Raw genomic sequence first — 27,234 nt, 5'->3', positions numbered from 1 at the left:
TCTCTGGCTATTTCTCATTTGGCTTTATGTATATTTTTGTTCACCTTAAATTCCATATTATATTTCTGGAGAACGGTAGTTGTTTCTCCTCATTTTCCACTTAATAGAGACAGTTGTATTTATTACATGTATTGCTTCATTTCTTGTCCATATTTCATCTGCACCTGCTAATTCCCCCCTCCCCTTTCTTGTTCATGCAGTTAGGTCAAACTTTTTTTAATGTCTTATGTGTTTCAGAAGCCTCAGATAGCTTAATTTTTCCTAGTATAATTATTTCTACCAACCTTTTAATAAATAGGCAATGCAAGTGATTGTAAATTAAAATTTTATTCATCTTAGAGATAGAGTGCTTGTAACAGCAACAGGAAATCTGTTTCATGCCAGAGAATCATAGCACAATTTATATTGTAATTGCATTCTCTTTTCCAGTGAAATGGTGTGATGTCATATTGTCTCCTCCCACAGTGTAAACTAAACTCCTGTCAAAGTTTTGCTGCCTCTGTGACAGAGAGAACAGTTCACTTCGTTGCAGCTGCATTACCTTGTATGACACTCCCCAGCATCTTTAACTGTGCAAGTTTGGGTTTGAAAGCATGATATCAAGGCTGGTCTTTCTACTCTTCTGTGGAAATATTACACTAAACCTTGGAAATGCTCAGAAATTGCCAAGAGGCAAGTAGATGTAATGTTTTTATACTTTATTTTGGGGAAAATGTTTGGTCTTAATGAGACAACCTTGTTTTCAGCATGAATGAAAGTGTTAAGGACATTGTGTGAGAGAGAGATGTAATGGGGGAAAGGGCAAAATCACAGAGAGGGGGAGAGAGAGAGAGAGAGAGAGAGAGAGAGAGAGAGAGAAGCTTAGAACTATTTGTATAAACAAACCCAGGATTAAAATAGCCCTTTTGTTTCAGGATTCAACATCCATGCTGCAAACAAATGAAAACTAGTTTTACTTGTGTTCTTGGGCATGCATTTCTTATGCTAATGTGTGATGTGACCACTAGGAAATTTAAAAATGAGATTTTAATCATGCATTGGGATAAACATTCTGGGTGCCCCCCGCCCCAGTACTTATCCCTAATTTCTATTAAAATCCTATTTGTATGATTCTAAGAGGCAAGAAGTTTACAAACACTGCATTTGATCCTCTTCTCTGTAGTGCAAAAGAAAATATGCAAAACTTGAGGTACCTTCCTTTCTCACCCAAGCCCTCTTAAATTTGATCTGCATTGGTCTTGTATTTTAGCTATTTGGTTGCTGCAAAAATAACAGCAGTAATGTAAAATTAATACCATATTTCTACATCTAAATCAAGAAGTACTTTGTAACACCTTGGCACTAAAGCAGCGCTTCACAACTTTTTGTGTACTCCACGTTCTTCTGTTGACTTTGATGAAATGCTTTTTAAAAGTACACTATGTGCTTTTAGATGCACACAATGTGTGCAGAGAGCTTCAAGCAGACAGTTTATATGAGAAGTAGCTCTGTGGGTGTTTGTTTTTTTTAATGTTCAACTGCTTAACGGAATGCTAAGTCAGAGAACAGCATCCTTGAAGCTGCCTGTATGATATACCTAAGGTCAAGACAGTAATTATCTTCCACCTGTAAAATAATGAATGACTTTCTCTCTGAAAATTTGCATTTTGGAATGTTTATCCCCCATCTCCTAAAAATTATGCTCTTTATCCTTCAGAATGAAATAGATATAGTAGTTGCATGGACTATATTTTCAGTTGCGGCTATGAAAGCATTCCTTTGGTGTGGAACTATACCTCAAATTCTGAAACCTCAAAAGATTAGAAAAATGAGCATAGGTTAGCTATTAGCAGTGTCATTACATTCTGGGGTTAAATAGTATGTATTGACTGCCTTTGGAACATGGATTATTTCCAAAGCACAAACCTTGCAGATGGTTTTATTTGTCTTTCCTATCCACTTTTATGGGACTATAGCCATAACTATCCTTAAGTGTAGAATTCTGGCAAAGATAATTGCTTCACATTTTATGCTTCAGTCAGTGGGATTATTCCCCTAATAGAGTAAAGCAAAACCACAAGTCTACTTCTCAAATTAAGTTGCAATGGAAAGCCTATGTATTATTTTTATTTGGTTTCAAATTATTCTGACTTTTGCAAATTAATAAATACCTACTCCAGTAGGTCAAGCTGTAGTATGAGATTATTCTTATTGGGTCAGAAATTCTTCACATTTGTTGCTGTGTTGATTATTTGAAGCTATTCTGAGAGTTAACGCATTTCAGTTTGACTGGAAGTGCATTCTAGAAATAAGATTTGTCTCTTTGACTCACCCCTCTTGTCATATAAAAAAGTCAAGTCAACAGATTGTTAATAATGCACACTTCCTTCAGTATTGACTAATCCCGCTCACAGGTTTCACGTATAAAGACAGTGTAAGCACTGTGACTGAAGAGAGTACTTTAAAAGTCACTTCTTAATCCCTGTGAGATCCTCCTGCCAGATTTATTTTTGGGTAGACTTAACAATTTCAGTGTCTAAACCTTTTCATGCTTACTATGGTCCTAGAATCCCAGTACTCTGTTTTCCACTCCAGGATGTGAAATCTTCTTATTTCTGGCCTTATGTCATGAAATTGGATTTCCTTTCCCTGGTACAAGCAAGGAAAGAAAATTTGCTTCCTGCATCTGTAGGAAACAAAGTCAGTAAGACTCTTGAATGCCAGTTACTTGTGGAGCCATAGAAGAAACTGTTCACACACATATGTTATTCTTGAAGCATGGCATCAGCATGAAAGTTTTGCTTTTTTGAGGTGCTGCCACTTCCACAGGCACCTGACTGAATATGATAATGGGAAACATCTGTTTTAAAATGTCAGTTTTGGATTTGTCAGCAGGGAAAATACTACTTTCTGTAGGAGGTCTTGGAAGGTTGATTTGATACTTAGAGAAGTGCAGTTGAAAGAGAATTAATAAGTACAGTCAAGACACTACTTGAAAAATAACTTATATAGCTGCAAAAGCGGGTGAGCAAAGGTTAGACCATTACGTTTGCACGTGCATGATTTTGATAGCCTGTCTTAATGCCACATATATGGTTTGTGACAATATTTGCAACTGGAAGCTATGCTGGTTACTGCTAGTAGAAGGACTAATTTTTATTCCTTAACTTGGACCTTTCCAAGCACAAATGGTTCTCTCGGGGGAATTTAAGACCGATGACTCCACTGGTCAAATAATGCCATTCCTACATTTGGTTTGATCTGTGGGAGAATCTCTATTTCCCAGCATTAAGCTGCTAGATGCATTTTCAGGAAAAACGTGATTCTTGCTGTATTGAGCTGTGCTAGCACACACAGTTTGCTGTGGGAATGGCAGTTGTGCTACTGTCATGGGCTTCTACCAAATTGTGCATTTCATAATCATTGGGTGATGCCTGTAATGCCACACAAGTCCTTCACACACTTAACCATGCCATTTTATACCCCACATCACTTCAAAACACTTTCTCCATGTTTTTATTTTCACTTTCCTATGTATTTTGGCCATCGGTGGTACACATGTCTATAGAAAATATATGCAACAAGGCCTTCCACTGTGCATATGTATCTTCCAGTCATAAGGCTAACATTATATTCTTGTATTCTGTGGGAATGAATCAATTACATGAGCGTTCAGATGGGAGTGGGCACAGCCATTTTAGACATCAGAAAAATAATATAAAACATTTAAAAATGTTTTAGGGCAAACTTCCTTCTCAAAGTGGCACAGGAAGGGGAGTGTGTCATAGAATACCACTGACGCCACAGGCACCAAACAGTAACTGCCCATGACACTTATGCAACCACAGTTCTCAAACTGGAAAAAAAACTTCCCGAATGCTAACTAAGGAGAAAATGGCATTTTGTCAACAACAGCAATTTCTAGCCTGAATGCTGGGAAACATTTCCCCACAACAAACACGCTAAGGAGAAAATATATTTGGACTTTGATGCAAAAATAAAAATGCACTACTTTGGAAAACATCCAGATCCCCTTTTCCAGCTGTGTAGGCAGAGTGCGTTCCAAGTGTTAACTCTCCCCAACACATGAGAATGCCCTGATATAACATAGGCACCAAAACTGCTAAATGTAGCATTGTTGGTTGTGGAAACACAAAAGAACACATATAGAAGGAGCATTGGTGCTAGTAGTAATGCTTGTTTGTCTCTCAGAAAACAGGTGAGAGGAATATAGGCAGAGCAGAGAGATGGCAGCAGCTTCCCAAAAGTAACAGCCAACTACGTTAAGCTATTACATTAAGCTATGTGTTATCAAAGTAAAAGTGTACATAGCAACAAGCTAAGGATCACAAAACCGTTATTATTAATATCTTCTCAGATTGCTGTTTCAGCAGTATGTCAGTTTCGATTGGACCTTTGGTTTCCTAAAGATAAATGTGACTGTATGGTGCACATATCTGCAGGATGCTCAAAGTAGGGACAAAGTTATGTTACTTTGTGTCTGTGGAATGCATGCAGCCATGCTCAGTTGTGTTTTACCTTTCCTCATTGTGAAAGACAAGCATAATCTGTCTTTTGATTATCTTTAGCATTCAGTGCAATTTTGAATGTTAGAGTTCAATGTTGTTGTTGTTGTTCAGTCGTGTCCGACTCTTCGTGACCCCATGGACCATAGCACGCCAGGCCTTCCTGTCCTGCGCTCTCTCCCGGAGTGTGCTCAAGTTCATATTCATTGCATCGGTGATGCTATCTAGCCATCTCATCCTCTGCCATCCCCTTCTCCTTTTGCCTTCAATCTTTCCCAGCATCAGGGTCTTTTCCAGAGAGTTTTCTCTTCGCATTAGATGGCCAAAATATTTCAGCTTCAGCTTCAGTATCTGTCCTTCCAATGAGCAGTCAGGGTTGATTTCCTTTAGGATTGACTAAATGGACCTCCTTGCAGTCCAGGGGACTCATAAGAGTCTTCTCCAGCACCACAGTTCAAAAGCATCAGTTCTTTGTCGCTCAGCCTTCCTTATAGTCCAGCTCTCACAGCCATACATTACTACTGGGAAAACCATAGCTTTGATTAGACGGACCTTTGTCGGCAAGGTGATGTCTCTGTTTCTTACTATGCTGTCTAGGTTTGCCATAGCTTTCCTCCCAAGGAGCAAGCGTCTTTTAATTTCATGGCTACAGTCACTGTCTGCGGTGATCTTGGAGCCCAAGAAAATAAAATCTGTCACTGCTTCCATTTCTTCCCCTACTATATGCCAGGAAGTGATGGGGACAGATGCCATGATCTTAGTTTTTTTAATGTTGAGTTTCAAACCAGCTTTTGCACTCTCCTCTTTCACCCTCAACAAGAGGCTCTTGAGATCCTCTTCGCTTTCTGCCATTAGGGTGGTATCGTCTGCATATCGGAGGTTGTTGATAATTCTCCCAGCAATCTTAATTCCGACCTGTGATTCATCCAACCCGGCGTTTCTCATGATGTACTCTGCATATAAGTTAAATAAGCAGGGTGACAATATGCAGCCTTGTCGTACACCTTTCCCAATTTTGAACCACTCGGTTGTTCCACGTCTAGTTCTTACTGTTGCTTCTTGACCCTCGTACAGGTTTCTCAGGAGACAGGTAAGGTGGTCTGGTACTCCCATCACTTTAAGAATTTGCCACCGTTTGTTGTGATCCACACAATCAAAGGCTTTAGCATAGTCAATGAAGCAGAAATAGACGTTTTTCTGGAATTCTCTTGCTTTCTCCATGATGCAGCGAATGTTGGCGATTTGATCTCTAGTTCCTCTGCCTCTTCGAAACCCCGCTTGTACTTCCGGTAGTTCTCAGTTCACATACTGCTGAAGCCTAGCTTGTAGAATTTTAAGCATCACCTTGCTGGCATGTGAAATGAGCGCAATTGTGCGGTAGTTTGAACACTCTTTGGCGTTGCCCTTCTTTGGAATTGGAATGTAAACTGATCTTTTCCAGTCTTGCAGCCATTGTTGAGTGTTCCAAATTTGTTGGCATATTGAATGCAGCACTTTAACAGCATCACCTTTTAGGATTTTAAATAGCTCAGCTTGAGTACTGTAATCTCCGCTGGCTTTGTTGTTACTAATGCTTCCTAAGGCCCACTTGATTTCACTCTCGAGGATGTCTGGCTCAAGTTCAGTGACGGCACTATCATGTCTATCAGGGACATTCAGATCTTTCCTGTATAGTTCTTCTGTGTATTCTTCCCACCTCTTCTTAATCTCATCTGCTTCTGTTAGGTCCCCTGCTTTGTCCGTTATCATGCCCGTCTTTGCACAAAACGTTCCCTTGAGATCTCCGATTTTCTTGAAGAGATTTCTAGTCTTTCCCATTCTGTTGTTTTCCTCGATTTCTTTGCATTGTTCATTTAAGAAGACCTTCTTGTCTCTCCTTGCTATTCTCTGGAACTCTGCATTCAGTTGGATATATCTTCCCCTTTCTCCCTTGCTTTTAGCTTCCCTTCTATCGTCAGCTACTTATAAAGCCTCATCAGAAAGCCACTTGGCTTTCTTGCATTTCTTTTTCTTTGGGATGGATTTCATTGCTGCCTCCTGAACAATGTTACGGACCTCCGTACAGTTTAGCAAAATAACCCACACTGTAATGCATGTCTACTCAGAAGTAAGTCCCACTGAGTTTAGCACTGCAAGGAAGTAAGTCTGTATGAACTCAGAGGCACATCGTTTACAGTGAGCATGCATAAGATTGGGCTGTTTGTGACTACCTAAGGTAGTCATTACTAACTTGTCCCATAGATTAAAGTAGATCTACTATAAGCATAGATCCAACACATATTGCAGGTTTATAATTTCTTTGTTAATTCATTTTCTAAGTATATGAAATACTCAAAGTGACTTATAAACAAATATAAAAAATCAAGAATACATGTCAAAATAAACAAAACATACTGAAGATAAAAAAAATTAAAGATGATGAGAGAAAGGTATACACCACTAGCAGCTGGAGAAAGCCCTCAGAAACAAAAATGGTTTCTCTGGTTAGCAGAAACAGTAAAGGGGGGTAGCCTGATGGATATCTCTGGGCTAGTGTAGCTAAAACCACAAAAGAAAAAGCTCTGCTACATACCCTAACAGATTTCCATTCTGTAAACAAGGAGGCACAGGTCGGGGCATCTCCAAATATTTGCCCACAGGGAGCCTACCCATGTAGAACAGGGTTCTCCTGTTTCAGACCTGCCCCATTCAGCACATGGAAAGCAGTGGAGCCAAGCAGGGCTAGCCCTCCCATGAGGTGGGGTGAAGCCCCCACCTCAGGTGGTGTAGCAAGAGGGGTGGCAAATTGTGCTGCTCCCCCCACCTCTTCCAGTATGGACTGCTGCCACCATCTCTAGTAGGTGCTCCAGAAAGCTCTGTCAGCTGCTCTCCGGCCATGGCATTTGCCGCACTGGGAGAGTGGGCCTGGCAGGGTTCTCTGGAGCAGCCACTTGCTTGGTAATACTAGCAGGTGCTCCAGATGGCCCCGTCAGTCCCATGCTCCTATTGTAGCAAATATTGCACCAAGAAAGTGGCTGGCAGGTCTCTTTGGAGCAGCCACCTGCCATCTGTTTTGATCTGAGCACGAGCCAGAGGCAGTCAGGAGGGTTTTCTGGGGGTGGGGGGTTGTGATGGGTAAGTAACATGAGAAGGTTCAGGGGCCATTTTCACACACCTCAGACCCTCCCTTGCCCCCCTGTAAGTGCTGAAAATGGAGAGCAAATAAAAACGAATGAAAATACAATGCAGTCTGGTGCTTCTATGGAGAGCCAAAAGGGTCAACATTGCATGGAAACAAGCTAATTTGATTCTTTTGGCATTCCGTAGTACCTCTGGATGCCATTTTGTTTGCAAATTTTTAAAAAAACTGTAAAGAAAATTTAGGTTCCCCTGAATATTGGGGAATGGAGGGAGCTGCATGTGGCCCAGGGGCCACATTTTGTCCACCCCTTCAATAAAGGGGAGGGGAAAGGGGTGCTATGTAGTGGTAGTGATAAGCGTGTGGGATGTGATATGGCAGTGGCAAGGAGAAAAGGGGTGGGGACATGACATGGTGGCAGGAAGGGGTGGAGGGGGTGGTGGGCAGGACACGGCAACGATGGTGCCTGTGCTCTCTCACCTCAGGCAGTAGAAGAGCTCGCGCTGGGGCTGGAGCCTCGTGACGCAGACATGATGGAGGGGTGGGGCCCATATGTGCAACAGTCCTGCTCTCCCCATCATGTGGTTCTAATAGCATGGGGGGTGAATGCAAGTTTGCTGATGGCACCAAACTATTTAGGGTGCTTAAAACAAAAAGGGATTGTGAGGAGCTCCAAAAGGATCTCTCCAAACTGGGAGAATGGGCATCCAAATGGCGAATGCAATTCAAGGTAAGCAAGTGTAAAGTGATGCACATTGGGGCAAAAAAATCCCAACTTCAAGTATAGCCTGATGGGATCTGAGCTAGCAGACTGACCAGGAAAGAGATCTTGGGGTTGTGGTGGACAGCTCGATGAAAATCACAACCCAGTGTGTGGCCGGCATAAAACAGGCAAACTCCATGTTAATTAGAATTATATTAGAAAATAATAATTATAATTGTTAGAAAAGGAATTGAGAAATTCCTTTATTTATTCCCATAATTAGAAATTCCCATAATTAGAAAAGGAATTGAGAATAAAACTGCTAATATCATATTGCCGTAATACAAATCTATGGTGCAACCACACTTAGAATACTGTGTACAGTTCTGGTCACCACACCTAAAAAAGGATACTGTAGAGCTGGAAAAAGTGCAAAAAAGGGCAACTAAAATTATCAAGGGGCTGAAGCATCTCCCCTATGAGAGAAGGTTACAACAGCTGGGACTGTTGAGACTGGAAAAAATGAAGGTAAGGGGAGACATGATAGAGGTGTACAAGATTATGCATGGTGTGGAGAATGTGAACAGGGAGACATTTTTCTCCCTGTCTCAAAATACTAGAACCTGGAGTCATCTTATGAAGCTGATTGGTGGGAGATTCAGGACAGATAAAAGGAAATACTACTTCACACAGCGCATAAGTATGGAATTCACTGCCAGGAGATGTAGTGATGGCCACCAATTTGGATGGCTTTAAAAAGGGGTTAGACAAATTCTAGGAGGAGAAGTCTATCAATAGTTACGAGTCTTGATGGCTATGTGCTTCCTCCAGGGATGGACGAAAGGGACTTACCTTGTCCCGCAGCTTGCTTCGCGGTGGGGGGGAGGCGCTTCGCTTCTCCCCCCGAAGTTCAGGCGTGGGGGGGGGAGGCGCCCCGCCTCGCCCAGCCGAAATTCAGGCCGGGGGGGAGCGCCCCGTCTACCCGGCCACGAAAAAAAAAGTAAAGTAAAAACACACACACACACACCCGTGATAGGCTACGTAATGATTTACGTAGCCTATCATGGCTAGATTTCCAAAGTCAGCCATGATAGGCTATGTAAATCGTCACGTAGCCTATCACAGGTGACTTTGAAAAAAAAAATGCATGTACACATTTGCGTTCCTTAGTTTGGCACGTCTAGTCTACGTAAAGATTTACGTAGACTACGGCGAAAATAAGGGAATGCTATTTGCGTTGCCCTTATTTTCGCCGTAGTCTATGTAAATCTTTACGTAGACTAGACGTGCCAAACTAAGGAACACAAATGCGTACGCGTTTTTTTTTTCTTTTCAAAGTCACCCATGATAGGCTACGTAACGATTTACGTAGCCTATCACGGCTGACTTTGGGAATCTAGCCGTGATAGGCTACGTAAATCGTTATGTAGCCTATCACGGGTGTGTGGGTTTTTTTTTTTACTTTACTTTTTTATTTTGCGATGGCAGTGGCGGCGGCCAGTCAGAAGACCGGCCGCCGCCACCTCCCCCGCCAAACCTCTACCGAACCGCCGCTGGGACCCGCCGCCGAGAGGGACATTCGCACGAGGTAAGTCCCATCCCGGGGGGGTGGCGGGGGGGCCGGCGGAGAATTTCTCCACCAATTTCGGGGGGCTGAATGCGTTGGCATTCGGCCTCCCAGAGATTCGTGGAGAAATTCTCCGCCATCCCTAGCTTCCTCCCATACCAGAGGCAGTAAGCTTATGTACACCAGTTGCTGGAGAACATGGGCAGGGGGGTGGTGTTGCACTTGTGTTCTACTTGTGTGGTTTCCTGTTCGACAGCTGGTTGGCCACTGTGTGAACAGAATACTGGACTAGATGGACCCTTGGTCTGATCCAGCATGGCTCTTCTTATGTTCTTAATGCCTACATCGGGTTATACTTAATCTGCAATTATGCTTCTCTTATACTCCAGTCCTATGCATACTTACTCCGAAGTAAGTGTCACTGTGTTCAGAGGGGCTTATTCCCTATTATGTATGCTTAGGATTGCAATCCAGTTAGCTGGCTATATTGAATCTGGTGGGGTTTTGTTCTACTTACTAATTGTGCTATACAACATAAATACTCAGTGTAGGCTGAGTAGTCTGTGTGTGCCCTGTGTGTGCATATCCTTTGGCTAGTTTATGTGATCATCAGCAAATACACTACACTTTCTGTTCCACTAAATGTCCATTAAACAGACTGACCTGGTTTGTACAATATGAAAACCCATGGTAGGTAATCACATTTGTTTGTTTTAGGGTGGCTTGTCGAGATGTCCAAACCTGGCATGGTTTCCTCAGCATGGTTTGTTAACCACACACAAGCCACCCTGAGAACCCCTGGCTTGTTGTTGGGTAGTTCAGAGTGGCTTGTCTTCAGGGTGGCTTTTCGTGATGTGCAAACTGGTTCATTGTGGAGTTTATCCACTTCACAACATCCTGCAGCAACCAACGTATGCCTGTTTCTTCATCAGAATCACATTGGCTTTTTGTGAACTATGAAAATGGCCATTGTTACCTCTCAAAACAAATGAGATCAAATAAACTACTATGCTGATTTCAGGCCAAAATATTATTCATCAATAAATTGAATCCTTAAGATTCTCAATGTGACTGTTGCTAAGACTTGGGCATTGCAGACGCCAGCACTGCAGACATCAGAAATCATTACATGAGCATGAATTCCATAAGCTCACATGGCAATATTATCTATAAAATGTTGACTGAGGTATGCCATTTGTTGAACACCTAGGCATGCAACAGTGCCAGCAGTGCTCACTAGTCATGCCAGGACACACGCTTAGTTCACTGTCAGCAGCAATGCGGCTGCTGCTAGCATTCTCACCATCTGCTACTAAGTTTATGTATGTGCTACGTGTACTGTGGAGTGAATGTGTGGTGTGGCAGGTGACTTAAATTGGCTGTAAGGAGTCAACATCATTTCAAACTTCCACTGACAGAATCAACATGTCAGCTGTTCAAATAATTCCAGAGGAGGGTAGCACTAGTAGAGACATGGCATGACTTTCTCCCAAAGCTATTTCGAGGATGACAGAAGGAACATACTCCTATTTGTCTTAAAGCAAGGTGACTCATTCTCCAGATGAAGGTGTTGGCCATTTCTATAATATTCTACAGATTCAGAGGAGTGACACATCCATTGATTTTAGATATAGCCATTAAGGATGCAATCCTATGCATGTTTAGACAGAAAAGAGTCCTACAACCCCCAGCATTCCCCACCCACCAATGCTGGGTGGGGAATGCTGGGGGTTGTAGGACTCTTTTCTGTCTAAATGTGCATGGGATTGTGCCCTACGGCATTGATATCTGCCAGATGAAAATGTGCGAGAGACAGTAAAGTTTGAAAATATGATGGTGTGGCTGCAGCTGATAGGTCAATGGCAACTGAAAAAGAGATGGAAAAACAAGTGCTAATTACTGAGTAGGATTATATGTAAACTGTGTGGACAACTGAAGCGGGAGAACATATAGTGTTACTAAAGAGCAAAGTTCGGCCACCATTTTATGTTTCCCAGCATGTTGGCTCAAGCCATTTCCCATTTTTGTCTAAACGAGGCAAATTAAACATTAAATTCTCCTACTGGAAACTCTCTGTTGATATGGTCAAAGGAGTAGAACTATCTGCTCTTCAGCTAGTATGGGACCTCCTGAGATTTAAACACCCAACCTTTCTCTGTTTCCATTCTAATCACAGTCTTACTATCAATTCGCTACTGAGAGCCCTACAAAGAAAAGGGTGATTTACAAGAAATGCTGTAAATCCCACTTTAAAATCCACATAAAGCCCATCACGCCAAGACATCTGTCTTTCTTGTGTGACTGGAAATTTCCCTTCCAATGCCACCACATTCTTTTGTAAGGTCTTAAACACCCAGAAACTCCTTCAGTTTGAATCCCTATTCCTGGGTCTCTGGGTTGCTTTTTCCTTCCGCATTCCTCAGGTTTGCAAACTCCTGGCTGGTGCTCGTTTTCCACTCCTTGAATCACCACCTGTTCTCTGGTATTCTGGATAGAGCATAAGGAAGGACTAGTAATATTATCTTCTCTCCCTTTTAGAATATATTCTCCTCTCTTTTCGTAATTTCTGCTGCCATCTCCCTTTGTCCTTCTGCCTTCTCAGAAACCAAAAGCCATACATACTGTGTAGCTGCACCACTCACTCCACAACCTCTCCTTCCCCCTCTCTCTCTTTCTGGGCAGCCTTCCATAGTTAGCCATTTATTTTCTCATTTTGATATATATATTTTCTCAATATATCTATTTCTGGAAAAGCCCTCCATTGCTCTTTTGAGTACCGTATGGGGGCACTCAGCTGCCTAGACTGAACAGTGCAAACTTGGCCTATGCTTGACTCCTTTTGGCTACAGTGTTTGTTTGTGCCAGCTCTACTGGACTGATAGCAACCTGTTCTCCAATATAATAGAGCCAGGGTTGTAGTGAGAAGTGGTTCCACTAGCACAACATTTGAGCTAAATTCCCCTAGTAATTTGTGTTCCATAAGAGCTTATGTTCTGAACATGGACATGTAATCTGTAGACCTGTTTAGTGACACATGTCCCAACCAAGCGTAGTAATAATAGACTTGCAGAAAAATACTTGTTTTTTATTGCATTACTACAAGGTGCCAAGACTCCCAGCTGCCAAGGCTAGTAAGAATATTTTGGAAATGGGGTAGCCTGGGGAGAGAGCAGGTTTGATATGTTAGCCTAGGGGGTAGGGGCTTGCCTCAGAGCAGGGGTCAGCAATGTGGCGCCTGCCAGGCGCTCTGAGTGCGCCCACTGGACCCCACCGCAGGAACCCTTTCTCAGCCACCTGCCCACTCACTCGCTCGCTACCACTTCCCCTCTCCTTTTCAGCCAGGAAGTCTCCCAATCTGCCAACTTCCTGCTTCCTCTCTGCTGAGTGACTCAGCAGCAGCGGTGGAAGGCCACCATCACCTTGAGGAGTTCCATATGAATAGGCTTGCATCAGTGGTACCTTCTGGGTCCCTGTGGGTTATTGCCATAGAGGCATTGTGCACAGGAACCTGCCAGTGAAAAGACAGTTACAGTGTGAGAAAGAGTCACTTGTCAGCAAGTTCAGGCAGTTCTTACTGCAGTAGTCCGCACTGGTGCTTAAACAGTGTTGCTGTCTGAACCAAGCAGAAAGGGCAATCCACTTGTGGTGCCAAAATGCAATAAGAAACTTTTGTTATTACATGTTTTACAATGTACGGAAACATTACCATAAGCAATCTGAAACGAAAACAAATGTTCAAGTTTTTCCATGGTGCCTCATATTTTTGTTAGTCCTCAGGCTGTTCTTACATGGGTACCTCCCAGAACGGTAATCAACAATACAACTCTAACCCATCTGACCTAAAACAGTTTCTGTCTATGAGGGGATGAGCCAGCAAAGAAGATCAGTTGACAGATTTATCTGACAAAAATGATGAAGAGTTCAAGGCTACTTGAATTAAACTTGGAGGATTATGCAACTCACATGTCTCAGCTTGATAAATGTTGCAGAATAAATACTATGCAGCTAAAAAAAATCTGCCCTATAGAAACAAGACTAAGCAAGTTGGTTCTTAGAACACATGTTATATGCTGTATTGCACGGCAGTCTGTTATTCCCACTTAGATCTTATTTTGTAATGCTGGTAAAGGAAATGTAATCCTTTTGCTTTTGTGGATGGCATTACAAGATGAGTGTATAAATAATTATTCTCTTGTGTATTGTGGATATTGTGTATGATGGGATGCAAGAGGCTATCTGAGAGTGCACTGGAAGAGAGTCATGTTAGAACTGGAACCCATAAGCTACAAAATGTACGTCAACTTTTTCTGACACGTTCCCAAATGACTGCAACCAGCCAGCATTTTAGAATTAACAGCAGATGACCAACCTAGATCAGCCTATTCATTCTTTGCTCTTCCATTTCCAGAATGTCCCATTTTTCTTGTTGGTTCATAAACCCTTTTGTAGTATGGTTAAAAATATGAAGGGAAACCTATACTAGTGTGAATAAATGCTGTTATACAAATTCACACAATTGTATTCCTTTTTATACACTGCCTGTATAAACAGTGAATGTGAGTTGGGAGGGGGGCAGCAGGCTCTTTCCCCTATGTGTGTTCCGTGTACAGTCTGAAAAGATCTCCACATGCATGTACAACTATGTATAACTATACATGTGGAAAACTCTTCTCTTCACATTCAGGAACTCTGGAAAAGCAAAGTTCCCGAATGCTCAGAGATGAGTCTGCTAGGTATACAGTTATACATATGGAGGCCTTTTCAGAAAGCGCAGTGCATGTCAGGACCACAAATGCGATGCTGCTTTCATTGCACTACCATCATCGCACACACATTGTACACAGTGGAGGCCGGTGGCTCCAGGGCTAGTGGGGCAGTGAATCCGCTCTGGGTTTCAGTCAGAACTAGTCAGAACTCTAAAGGAGCTCTCCAAGGTGCAAAACACCTTGGAGAGCTCCCTTTAGAGTTCTCACTGGTTCCGACTGAGACCTAGAGTGGATTCACTGCCGTGCTGACATCAGAGCCACCAGCCTCCACTGATTGTACACACTGTCATTGTGCACATGGATAAAGTTTGAAAGGGGCTCTTGTGGCAAAGTTAAATATAACTGACACCTAGGGATGTACGGATTCCCTACTGTCTGTTCTGGTGGGAAATCCACCTGGGGGTAGTGATGTACGAAAGTCACTTACCTGGTCCTGCAGCTTGCTTTGCGATGGGGGGGAGGCGCTTCGGTTCTCCCCCCGAAGTTCAGGCCAGGGGGGGAGGCGCCCCGCCTCGCCCGGCCGAAATTCAGGCCGGGGAGAAGCGCCCCGTCTCCCCGGCCGCGAAATAAAAAAGTGAATGGGAAAAAAAAACCACAGATGTGATAGGCTACGTAACGATTAACGTAGCCTATCACGGCTAGATTTCCAAAGTCAGCCGTGATAGGCTACGTTAATCGATACGTAGCCTATCACGGGTGACTTTGAAAGAAAAAAAAAGCGCATACGCAAATGGCGGCGCCCATGGGTGCCGCCATTTGCGTTCCTTATTTGGGCCCGGGTAGTCTACGTAAAGATTTACGTAGACTACGGCGAAAATATGGGCAACGCGGGGGGGCGGGGGGGAGAATTTCACCAACAATTTTGGGGGGCTGAATGCGTTGGCATTCGGCCTCGCCGAGATTCGTGGAGAAATTCACAGCCATCCCTACCTGGGGGGTGCAGGCGATCCATTCCTCCCCCCCTCCCCAGAATCCTCCGGAGCAGCTCCGCTCCGTGGGGATTCCGTGGAGCCACCCAATTTGAGGGCTGCTTACCTGGATGGCCGGAGCTGTTCTCCTCCGCGCTGATCACCTAAAAAAAAAAAAGGCAATCAGCAGGATGTGCCCATAGACTTATATGCAAATAGAGCCGTGAATCTTGCATATAAGTCTATGGGCACATCCTGCCAATCGCCTTTTTTTTTTTTTTTTTATGGCAATCCGCGTGGAGAACAGCTCCAGCTGAGCAAGCAGCCAAGTGCTGTCCCGTGCGGAATCCTCGCGAAGCAGAGGTAAGTGGGGCCAATGTGCCGCGGATTCTGGAGGCCAGATTCCAAAGAATCCGGCCTCATTTGAATCCGCGGCAGATTTCTCTAACATCCCTACTGACACCATAACGGGTTTAGCAGAAGGAAGGAGCTAGGTGAACTATATCATGGCCATGTTTGAGAAGGGAAATGTCAAAATATACTATCTGTGCCTCCCTTGAAATGACCGTGTGTCCTATATTAGTATCCAACAATATTCAAGGTTCTTAACTGAGGGTGTGTTGGGAAATACTCTCAATGCTGAGGTGAACTTTTTCATTTTGGATTGTAAAATGGGCAGGCTTTAAAGACTCAGCTCCAGACCACCAGTAGTATTGCCCCAGTCACCAATCCTGAAAAGTGCACCTCCCTGCCAATGGCTACTACCCAGTTTTCTCTGTTCATTACCAATCACTCATTATTTGGCTCTTTCAAAGAGTACTGTTAGCTTTAACCAATTTTATATTTATTGTCTGTGTTGCATTAGGTAACACTTGTCCTTGACCTCAGCATGTGTTTTCATGTATTTTTGTCATACAATTCAAACAATACTAATTTATTATTGGATATACTATGGTAGTTGTATCCCTTTGTTTTGTTTTGCTGAAGGCAAAACACTTTTTACTTTTTAGATATATGGAGAGCCCTATTCAGGCATTATGATAAGTGGTGAAATTTGTCATGCGAGCAGGAACAGGGCCATGCCAAGTAGCCCTGCCCCCCAATGTCACATCACAATGTAGGTCCAGCTATAGGTGCCCACGTGTGGAGCACGAATGCCTGCAGCAGGAAGGCCTTCATGCGTACAGCTGTACATGTGGAAGCTTCCATGCGATTTGGAACCCTGAACGATTGGGGTTTTGAATTGCGTAGAAGCCTCCACATGTATAGCTGTATGCACAAAGGCCTCCCTGCTGCAGGCATTTGTGGTGTACACCTGGATGCCTATAGCCAGAGCTACGTTGTGACGTGACGGCAGAGGATGGTCTACTCGGTATGGCCCCATCCCAGCTTGTGCAATGAGTGTAACCAGTTAGGATAATGCCAGAATAGGGATATATATATATATATATATATATATATATATACACACACACACACACATACACACTATATATACTACACTATATACACGCACCTATAAATTGGTGGCTGTAAGTCAGGAAGCTGCTTTAAACCAAGTCAGACCACTGGACCATCTACCCCAGCATTGTCTATATTGTCTGACAGCAGCTCTCCAGGGTTTCAGGCAGAACTCTTCCCCAGCAGAGGTTTTGTGCTCTGCTACTGAGTTACAATCTCTTTTGTGATAATTAACTCACAGCATAATGCTATTAATTATCTTCTATGATAATTAACTCACGGCACTATTGCGATAATTAAACATACAGTCTAAGTCCCTTTGTATTCAATGGGGCTTACTCCCGGGTAAGTGTGCATAGGTTTGCAAACAGTCACAAATTAGATCTATAATCAGTATCTTTGTAGTGAACTCATTGCTTATTTTTGAGCTATCCATTTTCCATGATTATTTTTATTGAAGCCCTTGATACATTCATGTGTATTAGAACATAAGAACTGTTATTCTGAGCTTCATCTAACGGAGGATTTTCTTTCTAGCTAAGGATAGTACTGGATGTTTCAGAGTAGTCACGTGATGGTAATGGAATGATTAATCCCCTCTTGTATGCGCTCCGTGAAGTATTTATTTTTACTTGTCTTGTGACTGAATACTGAATTTGTGAAAACGACCATGACCACAGGCAGGAACCTTTTCCAGCAAGTTTTCAATATGCAAGCATTAAACAAATACCTCTTATACAAATATTTCAGAGAGCACCACACCTAATTTTAAATACTTAAGAACATAAGAAGCACCCACCTTTCCACATGGGCCAGCCAGATGCCATCAGGGAAGCCCACAAGCAGGGCATGAAAGCAATAGCCTGCTCCCACTCCCCAGCAACCTGTATTCATAATTCATAATGGCTAATAGTCATTGAGAAACCAATTATCCACTGATGCCTAATCCTCCTTTAAAAGCTTTCTAAGCTAGTTGTTGTCACCACATCTTGTAGCAGTGAATTCTATAAATGAATGAATGATGTGTTGTGTAGAGAAGTGCTTTCTTTTGTCTGCCCTGCATCTGCTACGAGTTTCATTGGATGACAAGTGAATTCCAGCATTATGAGCATGAGAAAAAAGTCTCTCTGTCCATTTTCTTAACACCACGCATTTTCTATTAAGAAAAGCTTTCTACAATAAAGCTTGCTAATGTAAAATTACCACAAAGATCCAAATGTAGCACCATAAACATATGTACATGACTGCTCTTTCCAGAGCTTCCTGCCAGCATCTATGCCACACAACAGTGCCATGTAGCGAATCTACTTTGGACAGGGCAAGGGTGGTTCAGAGAGAACGGCAGCTTGCAGTCCTTTGCAGAGAGCCCTAAATCCTTGAGTGGGTCTCTTGTCCAGCAGGATTCTGCATGCTGCTTTGAAGATAGCATTGTTGCTGCTCTTACTGCTTGATAGTGGCAAGTGAGACATAGAAAGCCAGGTCTGCATCACTTGTCTTGCTTGGTATTTATCTATTTATTTAGTAAATTTATACCACAGCACTCTAGGTAGCTTCCAAGAAGTTAAAAACTAATTGCAAAAAATATTATAAAAATGAGTAAAGCAATAAAAACAAGAAACAATCTGAACAGATAAAACATCTTTAAAATAACCAGGATCAGTTCACTAAAAAAATACCTCTGCCCAGCAGAATACCTGTAGTCTTAACACAGTGACTGGGTTCACACAACACGATAACCCACACCCAATGGTTGAGTTTGGGCTGAGTGTGGGTTGCCACTTAACCATGGGTTGTTTAACTGTGGGTTATCATGTTGTCTGAACCCAGCTGCGATAACAAACCATGGCTTGTTAACTATGAACAACCCACAGTTCACAACCCAACAACAAATGGTGGGTTCTCAGGGTGGTTTGTTTGAGAAAAATAAACCACCTTGCAGAAAATGTGCTGAATTTAGATAACTCGACAACACAACCCACAATCAACCCATATTCAGTCACTGAGGTGGGTTATCGTGTTGTGTGAATGCAGTCAGTCTCTGCCCCACTTGTTAAACACCCCCACGCATGCCAGTCATGTGCCAGCTGATTTCCCTAATTCCCCTTGCCAGGCACAGGTTATCATGACATCTGAACCTGGTGAGGGTGTGTGGCTGGAGTGGTTAACAAACCACCCAGAAACCATGGTCTGTTGTAGGGTTGCTGGGTGGTCTGTTACCCAACCCAGCCACCCACCATTTCAGGATTCAGCCATCATGACAACCCGTGCCCAGAGAGGGTAATTAGGGAAATTGGCCAGCGTGTGACCGGCATGCGTTGGGGTGGATAACAAGCCACCATTGCTTATTAACCACCCTCTTGTCATGTGAACCAATACATAGCATTGTGCTGTGAGCTAATTATCTTGGAAAATGTCATAGCTCAGTTGCAGAGCATGTGCTCAGCATGCCAAAAACTCACCAGGTTCAATCCCCTCCAACAATGCCTTCCAGGCAGCATCTCTTTATAACGGCCTCAGGCAGAGTAGGCTGAAATGCTCACCCTTGATGGTCCTAACACAGTCTCTCATCTGGAACACAGCCTTCAAGGCAGCAGCTCCTTATAAGGGCCAGAGCTTGGCGGGGGGGGGGGGAGAGCACATGGAACAGATCACCCTTGATGGGCTTAACACATCTCCTCCATGCCACTTTAGCTGCAGTGGTGCCCACCTGTGTTTGCTCTGGTATAGTTTAAATGATGTCTTGGTATCAAACTGTAGTTCAGCTTTTATAACGTTGTTATTTATATAACAAGGTAAGTTAATGTTGAAGCTTTTCCTAGTAAGTAGAGTTGGCACTGGATGTGGAAAAATGTAACTATTCCTTGTTGTGTTAGCTTATGAAATCCTTCATTTTAAGTATATTCTCTTCTTCTTCCTCCTCCTCCTCCTCCTCCTCTTCTTCTTCTTCTTCTTCTTCTTCTTCTTCTTCCTCTTCTTCTTCTTCTTCTTCTTCTTCTTCTTCTTCTTCCTCTTCTTCTTCTTCTTGATTGCATGTTTTTAATTAAAGGAATTTTTGGTTAGTGCCAAAACACAAATAAGAAAAACCATGAATTCTCAGAAATATTTACATCTGTTATAGCAAGACTAGCTTATTCCACACCTCATTTCAAATATTAGCAACTCATATTTGAATATTTATAAAAGCAAACTAGCTAGAAAGTATTCATGAAAAATATCAATCACAGCAAACTCTCATCATTTTAGCTTTATCTAATCAGTGTAGTTATGCTTAATCTCAATTCACACTTTTAGTGGGCTAAAAACTGGTTGCCCATCTTCTATAAGTGACCCGAAGCCAGCCATTGGCTGTGTTGTTGTGATGTTATGAAATATCTAACCACTGAGGGGGACAGCCAGCTATGGAAATGTGAAAATGAGGTCACAGTAAGGTCTAAATTCTCCACTGTGCTGGGGCTGTAATTGGGGGCTGAGAGGCCTGTAGATCCAGCAGATCCATCTCCTCTCCATCCCCATTCACTGCCACACCCCCAACATGCCTCTCCCCCCCACCACCATGGTCAGAGTTCCATACTTATAGAGGGAGCCACTGCAGGTGGTTAGGAGGGGCCAGGAGTGGGATTCCAAGACTGGATCTCCCCCTCCAAAGACAAAGCTTCATGCAAGACCTCAGAGGGGAATTCCCACTGAGCCTAATGACCCCAGGGACATATCCCCAGGACCATAGGATTGCTCTTTTAGAAACCCAATTTCCCCCAAAGGGCAAGGATTTGACAGACCAACTAGAAGAAGTAAAGTGGATGCTGGCCTCCACCTCTGCAAATTATTAATATTTTCACCCACCGAGTAGGGGCATACTTCATGGTTTCATGAGACAATCTTGTCTAAGCTGAAGTGGTCATAAAGTGAATTTACCACTTTCCTGTGAAAATAGTGCCATCTGGTTGCACCTTAAATCTTAAGTTCTTTGTGTTTTCTAGCTTCTTGAATTGGTATTTTAGAAACTCTGCCAATCCAATTAGGCTGCAATCCTATACAACATACCTGGGAGTAAAGCCCATTAAACTCAGTCAGACTTACTTTTGAGTAAATATGCATAGACTTGCACTGTTAATCTTGCTATTTTTCTTTTTCATTCAGAGACCAGAAATACCTATTATTATCTACTACTAGAATGTTGGGCATTACGTTTGAATTTGAGCTTTGGGTTTTTCGTACAATAATCCATCCTAATCATTTTTATGAGATATTTATTCTTTTTAGCAGATGTGTTTCTTACATAGGCCTGAAATTCTTCTGCTGCTCTCTTCTCCCCGGGGAGAAGGTGCTCTCTCAAGTATCCTGGTCCCAAGTTCTTTAGAGCTTTGTACGCAAGTACTAAACCTGGCCTGGAGCAGATAGGCAGTCAATGCAGTTCCCTAAGCAAAGGAGTTACATGCTGGAAAGGGGCAGCTCCCGACAACAGCTGAGCTGCTGCATTCTGCCCTAGCTCCAGCTTCTAGCAGGCTTAAGGGCAGCCCCACATAGAGCGCATTGCAGTAATCCATTCTTGAGGTTACTAGCGCCTGTACCTCTGTGGCCAAGCTATCCCTTTCCAGGAGAGGCCATAGTTGGCGAAGCAGCTGAAGCTGGTAAAAGGCATTCCAAGCTGCCATGGCCACTTCACCCTCCAGTGACATTGATGGATCTAGGAGTACCCCCAATCTACGGACCTGATCTCTCAGAGGGAATGCAACCCCATCCAGAACAGGCAATGAGCCTATCTTCTGGACTCAGGAACCACTCACCCACAGGGCTTCCATCTTGCCAGGATTCAGTTTCAGTGTATTGGCCCTCATCCAGCCCATTACTGAGTTCAGACACTGATCCACAGAGGGCTTGCACAGCCTCTCCTGATTCAGACGTCACAGGGATATAGAGCTGTGTGTCATCAGCATACTGGTGGCACTTGGCTCTAAATCCCTTAATGACCACTTCCAGTGGCTTCATATAGATGTTAAATAACATTGGGGACAAGATGGTACCCTGCGGAACCCCATAGCTCAATTGCCAAGGGGCCGAAGAATGGTCACCCAATGTTACTTTCTGAAATCGGCCCTGCAAATAGGACCAGAACCACTGTAACACAGTGCCTCTGATAACTATCCCATGGAGTCGATCCAGGAGGATACCATGGTCAATGATATAAAAAGCCAATGAGAGATTGAGCAGAATTAACAGGGTTGTACTCCCCCTGTCCCTCTCTCAATAAAAGTCATCAGTCAGGGCAACCAAGGTTGATTAAGTCCCGAAACCAGGACAAAACCTAGACTGGATAATCAGTATCCTTCAAGAGTGCCTGCAGTTGTTCCATCACTACCCTCTCCAGAACCTTCTCTAAGAAAGGGGTATTTGCTACTGGGTGGTAGTTGTCTAATACCAGAGTGGGCTTCTTCAGGAGTGGTCACACTACTCCCTCCTTAAGGACAGAAGGGACCACCCTTTCCCAAAGAGAAGCATTCACCACACCCTGGACCCACCCAGTCATACCCCCTTGGCTAGCTTTTATTAGCCAGGAAGGGCAAGGGTCGAGAGGGCACGTGGTTGGTCACATTGCTGCAAGTACCTTATCTACATCATCAGGCCGCGACAACTGAAACTGATCCCATAAAATCAGGCAGATGGTGGTGTCAGACACCTCGACTGGAACTGTGCTAACAACAGCATCAAGCTCGCTGCAGAGACAAGTGATTTTGTCCTCAAAGTGCAATGCAAAAAGATCACAGCAGGTCCTTGAAGGGACCAGGGCTCCATTTGCTGGGGAGAGTGTCAAAAGCCACCAGACCACCTGAAAGTGCTCTGCTAGACGGCTACCTGAGGATGCAATGGAGGCGGCAAAGTAAGCCTTCTTTGCTGCCCACACCGCCACACAATAGGCATGATTATGTGCTCTAGAGTGTGCTCAGTCATTTTTATTTTATTTTTTATTTATTTCATTTCAGTAGCCGAAGCACTCTTGTGACTTGCACCATTAGTGCTCTAGCTGACGTCCAGCCTGTTTCATTGCCCATAGCTTCCCAGTATACCAGGGAGCAGAACGGGCTCCACAACACTGGAGAGGGCACTCAGGTGCAATCAAGTCGATGGCTCTCCACATCTCACTGTTCCACAGGGCTTCGGCTGGATCACCAGCTTTCTCCACTGGGAAATCCCCAAGAGCATTCAGAAATCCATTGGATTCCATCAGTCTCCTGGGGCGGACCATCCAAATATGCCCCCCACCCCCGCAGGAGGAGAGTAGTGCCGTCAGTTCAAATCTCAGCAGGAAATGGTCTGACCATGACAATGGGGTTACTTGGAGCCCCCCAATCTTCAGACTACCTATCCCACAAGTTGGAGCAAAAACCAAATCAAGGGTGTGCCCTGCTTCATGTGTTGGGCCGATGACAAATTGAGACAGCCCCATGGTTGTTGTGGAAACCATGAAGTCCCGAGCTGGAGCTCTAGAGACAGCCTCAGAGTGGAAGTTGAAGTCACCCAGAACCACCATCATGGGCTCCTCCAACACCACATAATTAACTATGTTTAGCCAGAACAATTATTAGTTTCTTCAAGTAACCGAGTAATAAGTATTTGAGGTTCACTGATTATTTTCTACAGTTGCTCCTTAGAGTTATAGGGGTTTGATGTGTGAATTTTATATGAATAGATTATATGTTAAAATAGTATCATTGTCTTACCTGCAGTAAGGGGCCAGGTCATTAGGATCTTGGGACTCATTTTCTCTAATGACACAAAATGGGTTAAATTTTCCCAGCTGTTAAAATCATATGCATTTCAAGCCAGCACTGACAGAATTTCAAATAGATACAGCATATGTAATTTGTGTGTGAGTATATTCAATTTAATGGAGAGACAGACTGAGTTAAAGGGATTTTTTTGTAGTTACTCTTCTGGAAATATGAAGCAAAAAAGGAGAAATCTATATTAATATGTGATTAAGAAAATTTATAGCCATAGACATGTAATGGTTTTGCCAGTGTATTGCAACCTGGAAAGGTACAAATAGAAAATAGATTGCTGCTTTCATTTGAAGCATAATATTATTTCATTCAAGGATTATTAATACTACTGATAATTGACAAAGCAAAATAAACTTACATTTTGCCAAAAACCATAGTTTTTCTATATTTCAGCCAGGACATGATACAAATTAAAAAGTAAGCTCTTTCAGATATAGTTCAGAGATGTAATTGCTTTATCAGATGAGATTGAAAAGTAGTGCACAATATGTCCTGTGACCATATGACATATCAACCAAACCAAACTAGAGAGCCAGTGTGGTGTAGTGGCTAGAGTGTTGGACTGGGAGCCGGGAGATCCGGGTTCTAGTCCCCACTCGGCCATGGAAGCTCACTGGGTGACTTTGGGCCAGTCACAGACTCTCAGCCCAGCCCACCTCACAGGGTTGTTGTTGTGAGGATAATATGGAGAGGAGGAGGATAATGTAAGCCGCCTTGGGTTCCTTGCAAGAGGAAAAAAGGCGGGGTAGAAATGCAATAAATAAATAAATAAACTATTACTATAATAATGAAAGAAGTGAGCCACATACAAATGACCGAGCCATTAGTTAATAGTATAGCAAGCAATCATGTTCAGGAGCTCTAAATTTTATGCTTGTATCTTCACAGCTGCACTCTCAACCATCCATCCTTTCATTAAATCCTCTATGCCAGCATTTTGTTTTTAATTTATAGGAAGTGATTTGAATTTTTAAAATAATACTTCCCTTAGGAATAAGGCAATACCTTTGGAGAAAGGTGTTCTGTTATAAAATCAAGAATATTCAATTTTGAATTGCATATAGACAGTTGCTCACTTGCAAGAGCAAAGGGCTGGATGCACCCGATCCCATCTGATCTTGGAAGCTAAGCAGGGTCAGCCCTGGTTAGTACTTGGATGGGAGACTGCCTGGAATCAGGCTTCCTGTACTGAGCAGGGGGTTGGAGTTGATGGTATTGTGGGCCCCTTCCAACCCTCTATGATTCTAAGTAGCCCCTCTTAACTCCCATCAGATCTTAAAAGTTTGCACATTGAGAAGTCTTCTCTAAGATTATCCAGTCCAGCTGATGCAGAAATACATTTATTGGAAGAGGGAAAAATACAACATTGCAGATGATTCTGAAATAGGACCTTTGCTGCCAGCCTGCTGCTTGCTATCCTTGAAAGCTGCTTTGCTGCTGCTTGCTATCCTTGAAAGGAACAGGCCCAAAGAAAAGCTGCCACCATGGCTGCACATATTCCTTTTCTGGAGAATTCTTATGTCAGGCTGACAGCAATGGATGCTTCCAAGAACTCCTTCTGCCAACCAACTCCAGGGACCTGATGGAAGGCTGGTCTATAACAGGATCCCCATGAAGTCAGTGACCAATAGGATCCTCACTGTTGTAAGTCCCCTGCACTTGGGAACTTTCAGGTGCAAGCAGCTTCATGGCAATGGCTGCCAAGACCACATGCCTGGTGGATGGACAGATGGATCTCCTGAAGTGAAAGAAGTATAAAGGAAAGGAGAGTCTCCATCATCCCTCTGTCTCATCTTCTGCTTCTACCATAAATAATTCAATTCCTCTACATTTCATTCATGTCAGCATTGATATTCAAAATAGCAGAATGATAAATTTTAGCACTGCCAGTTAGTTAGAGAAGTTACCCTGCAGTATAAGAAGTAAAAGGGTTATAGAAATTACGTGGTAAGTAGTTCTGGGAAATACAAAAATTAAATGACTAGTAGTCTCTATGTGAAGATACATTAATAAACAATATTCCCCACAACCTCATTTGCTGTACTGTTCTGGTTCTTGTTATCATTCATTTGACTTTTGTGCTATTTCAGCTTCATATTCTTCATGTTTATTGATAGCTGAATTACAATTAGACATTAAACGGTCAGGTTTATGTTCCAGACATTAAGAAAAATTAAAAATTAAGTCCTTTTCTGAAAGTGTTGCATTTGGTATAGTGTGTATAAATATAGGAATAACAAGTAATTGTGCTCAAATTGTAGCTGAGATTTGTCCTCATTCCAGTAAACGTGCAACCTGTGCTTTTAGTCAGAACAGCGAAGAATTCCTAGACATTGTAACAGGCAATAAATTTTAATAGCTACAACATTAAATTTGTAGCTGATTTTCCAGCTACTGTACAAGTTTCCAAATGTTGGATTTATGTGGTTTCTTGGACCTGGATCTTAACAAAGAGGGCAAGAGAAGTGGTGAAAGAAAGGGGCATATGGATAAGCACTGTTTGTCACTTGCCAGGAAATGAATTAATTATTGGAAAAGGAGGAGCTCCGGTGAAAGAAGATTGAGAGTGAAATGTCATAAAACCAGACAACATAAAAACAAGAAATATGTCACTTTTGCCTGCAGGCAGAAATACGTATTTCATCAAAATGCTTTCCAAAGCAGCTTTCCAATGTTGAGAACTCCCAACCATCCATCTTTTCATTAAATCCTCTGTGTCAGCATTTTGCCAGATGATCAGCTTTCTTTGATTTAGATTCTATTTGCTGTGTCATGTTAAATGTTATCATGTTATTAAGTCATCTTAAGAGAAAAGCCAGATCTAATAGCAGCAGTGCAATGGTAGAATAATTAAAGAAGTTCTTACTGAGGTTCAGAAATTCTTCAGCTCGGTCTTGAAAACATAAATTACAGATGCAATAGGTGTCTCAAGGTGGCACAATGAAGACTGATAAAGTGAAGATTTACAAAGACTTTTGACCATAAAAACATGGGGAGAATAAACTGCTTTTGAAAAGTAATGGAGAACCCTTAAGAACAGGTGTGAAAGTAAGTTACCTAAACACACTAAGGATCAGTTAGGAAACATTTTTTAAACTTTATTCAGACAATAGTTTCTGCAAAGAAATATACAACTACACATCTTTGTATTATTTGTGTAGATGCTTTCCCAGATTCATTTTAGAATTAAGAATGGCTCCATGTAAACCTGGGTTCTCTGAGGGCCGATCTACACTTACGGGTTTTTTTGCTCATAATGAGGTTTCACCGCCCGTCTTTCACACTACGCAGTACCTGCCTCGAATTGGAACCGGAATTTCCCGCGTCTGTGCTCCTGCTTTCAATACCTTGATATCCTGGTATTTCCCCTTAACGTGCTCTGATTTTCCGCCTTTGCTACCATATCTGGTCGTAGTCCCCTCCCCTG

At 42.8% G+C, this 27,234-nt stretch overlaps 1 protein-coding gene across 1 annotated transcript in view; it reads left to right on the top strand.

The window, feature by feature from the left end:
* Positions 1–501: 501 nt before the first annotated feature.
* ABI3BP (ABI family member 3 binding protein) overlaps positions 502–27,234 on the top strand; it is a 213,764-nt gene continuing 187,031 nt past the window's right edge. Inside the window, exon 1 of the mRNA XM_084843209.1 lies at positions 502–672. Coding sequence (XP_084699335.1) covers positions 594–672 — 79 coding nt within the window. The 5' untranslated portion in view covers positions 502–593. The remainder of the gene's footprint in view (positions 673–27,234) is intronic.

The sequence above is a fragment of the Heloderma suspectum genome, chromosome 3, assembly GCF_057233095.1.
Source record: "Heloderma suspectum isolate Gila_16-S chromosome 3, 16-S_ref, whole genome shotgun sequence".
Classification (NCBI taxonomy): Eukaryota; Metazoa; Chordata; class Lepidosauria; order Squamata; family Helodermatidae; genus Heloderma; species Heloderma suspectum.
This window is presented reverse-complemented; position numbering and strand designations above follow the sequence as displayed.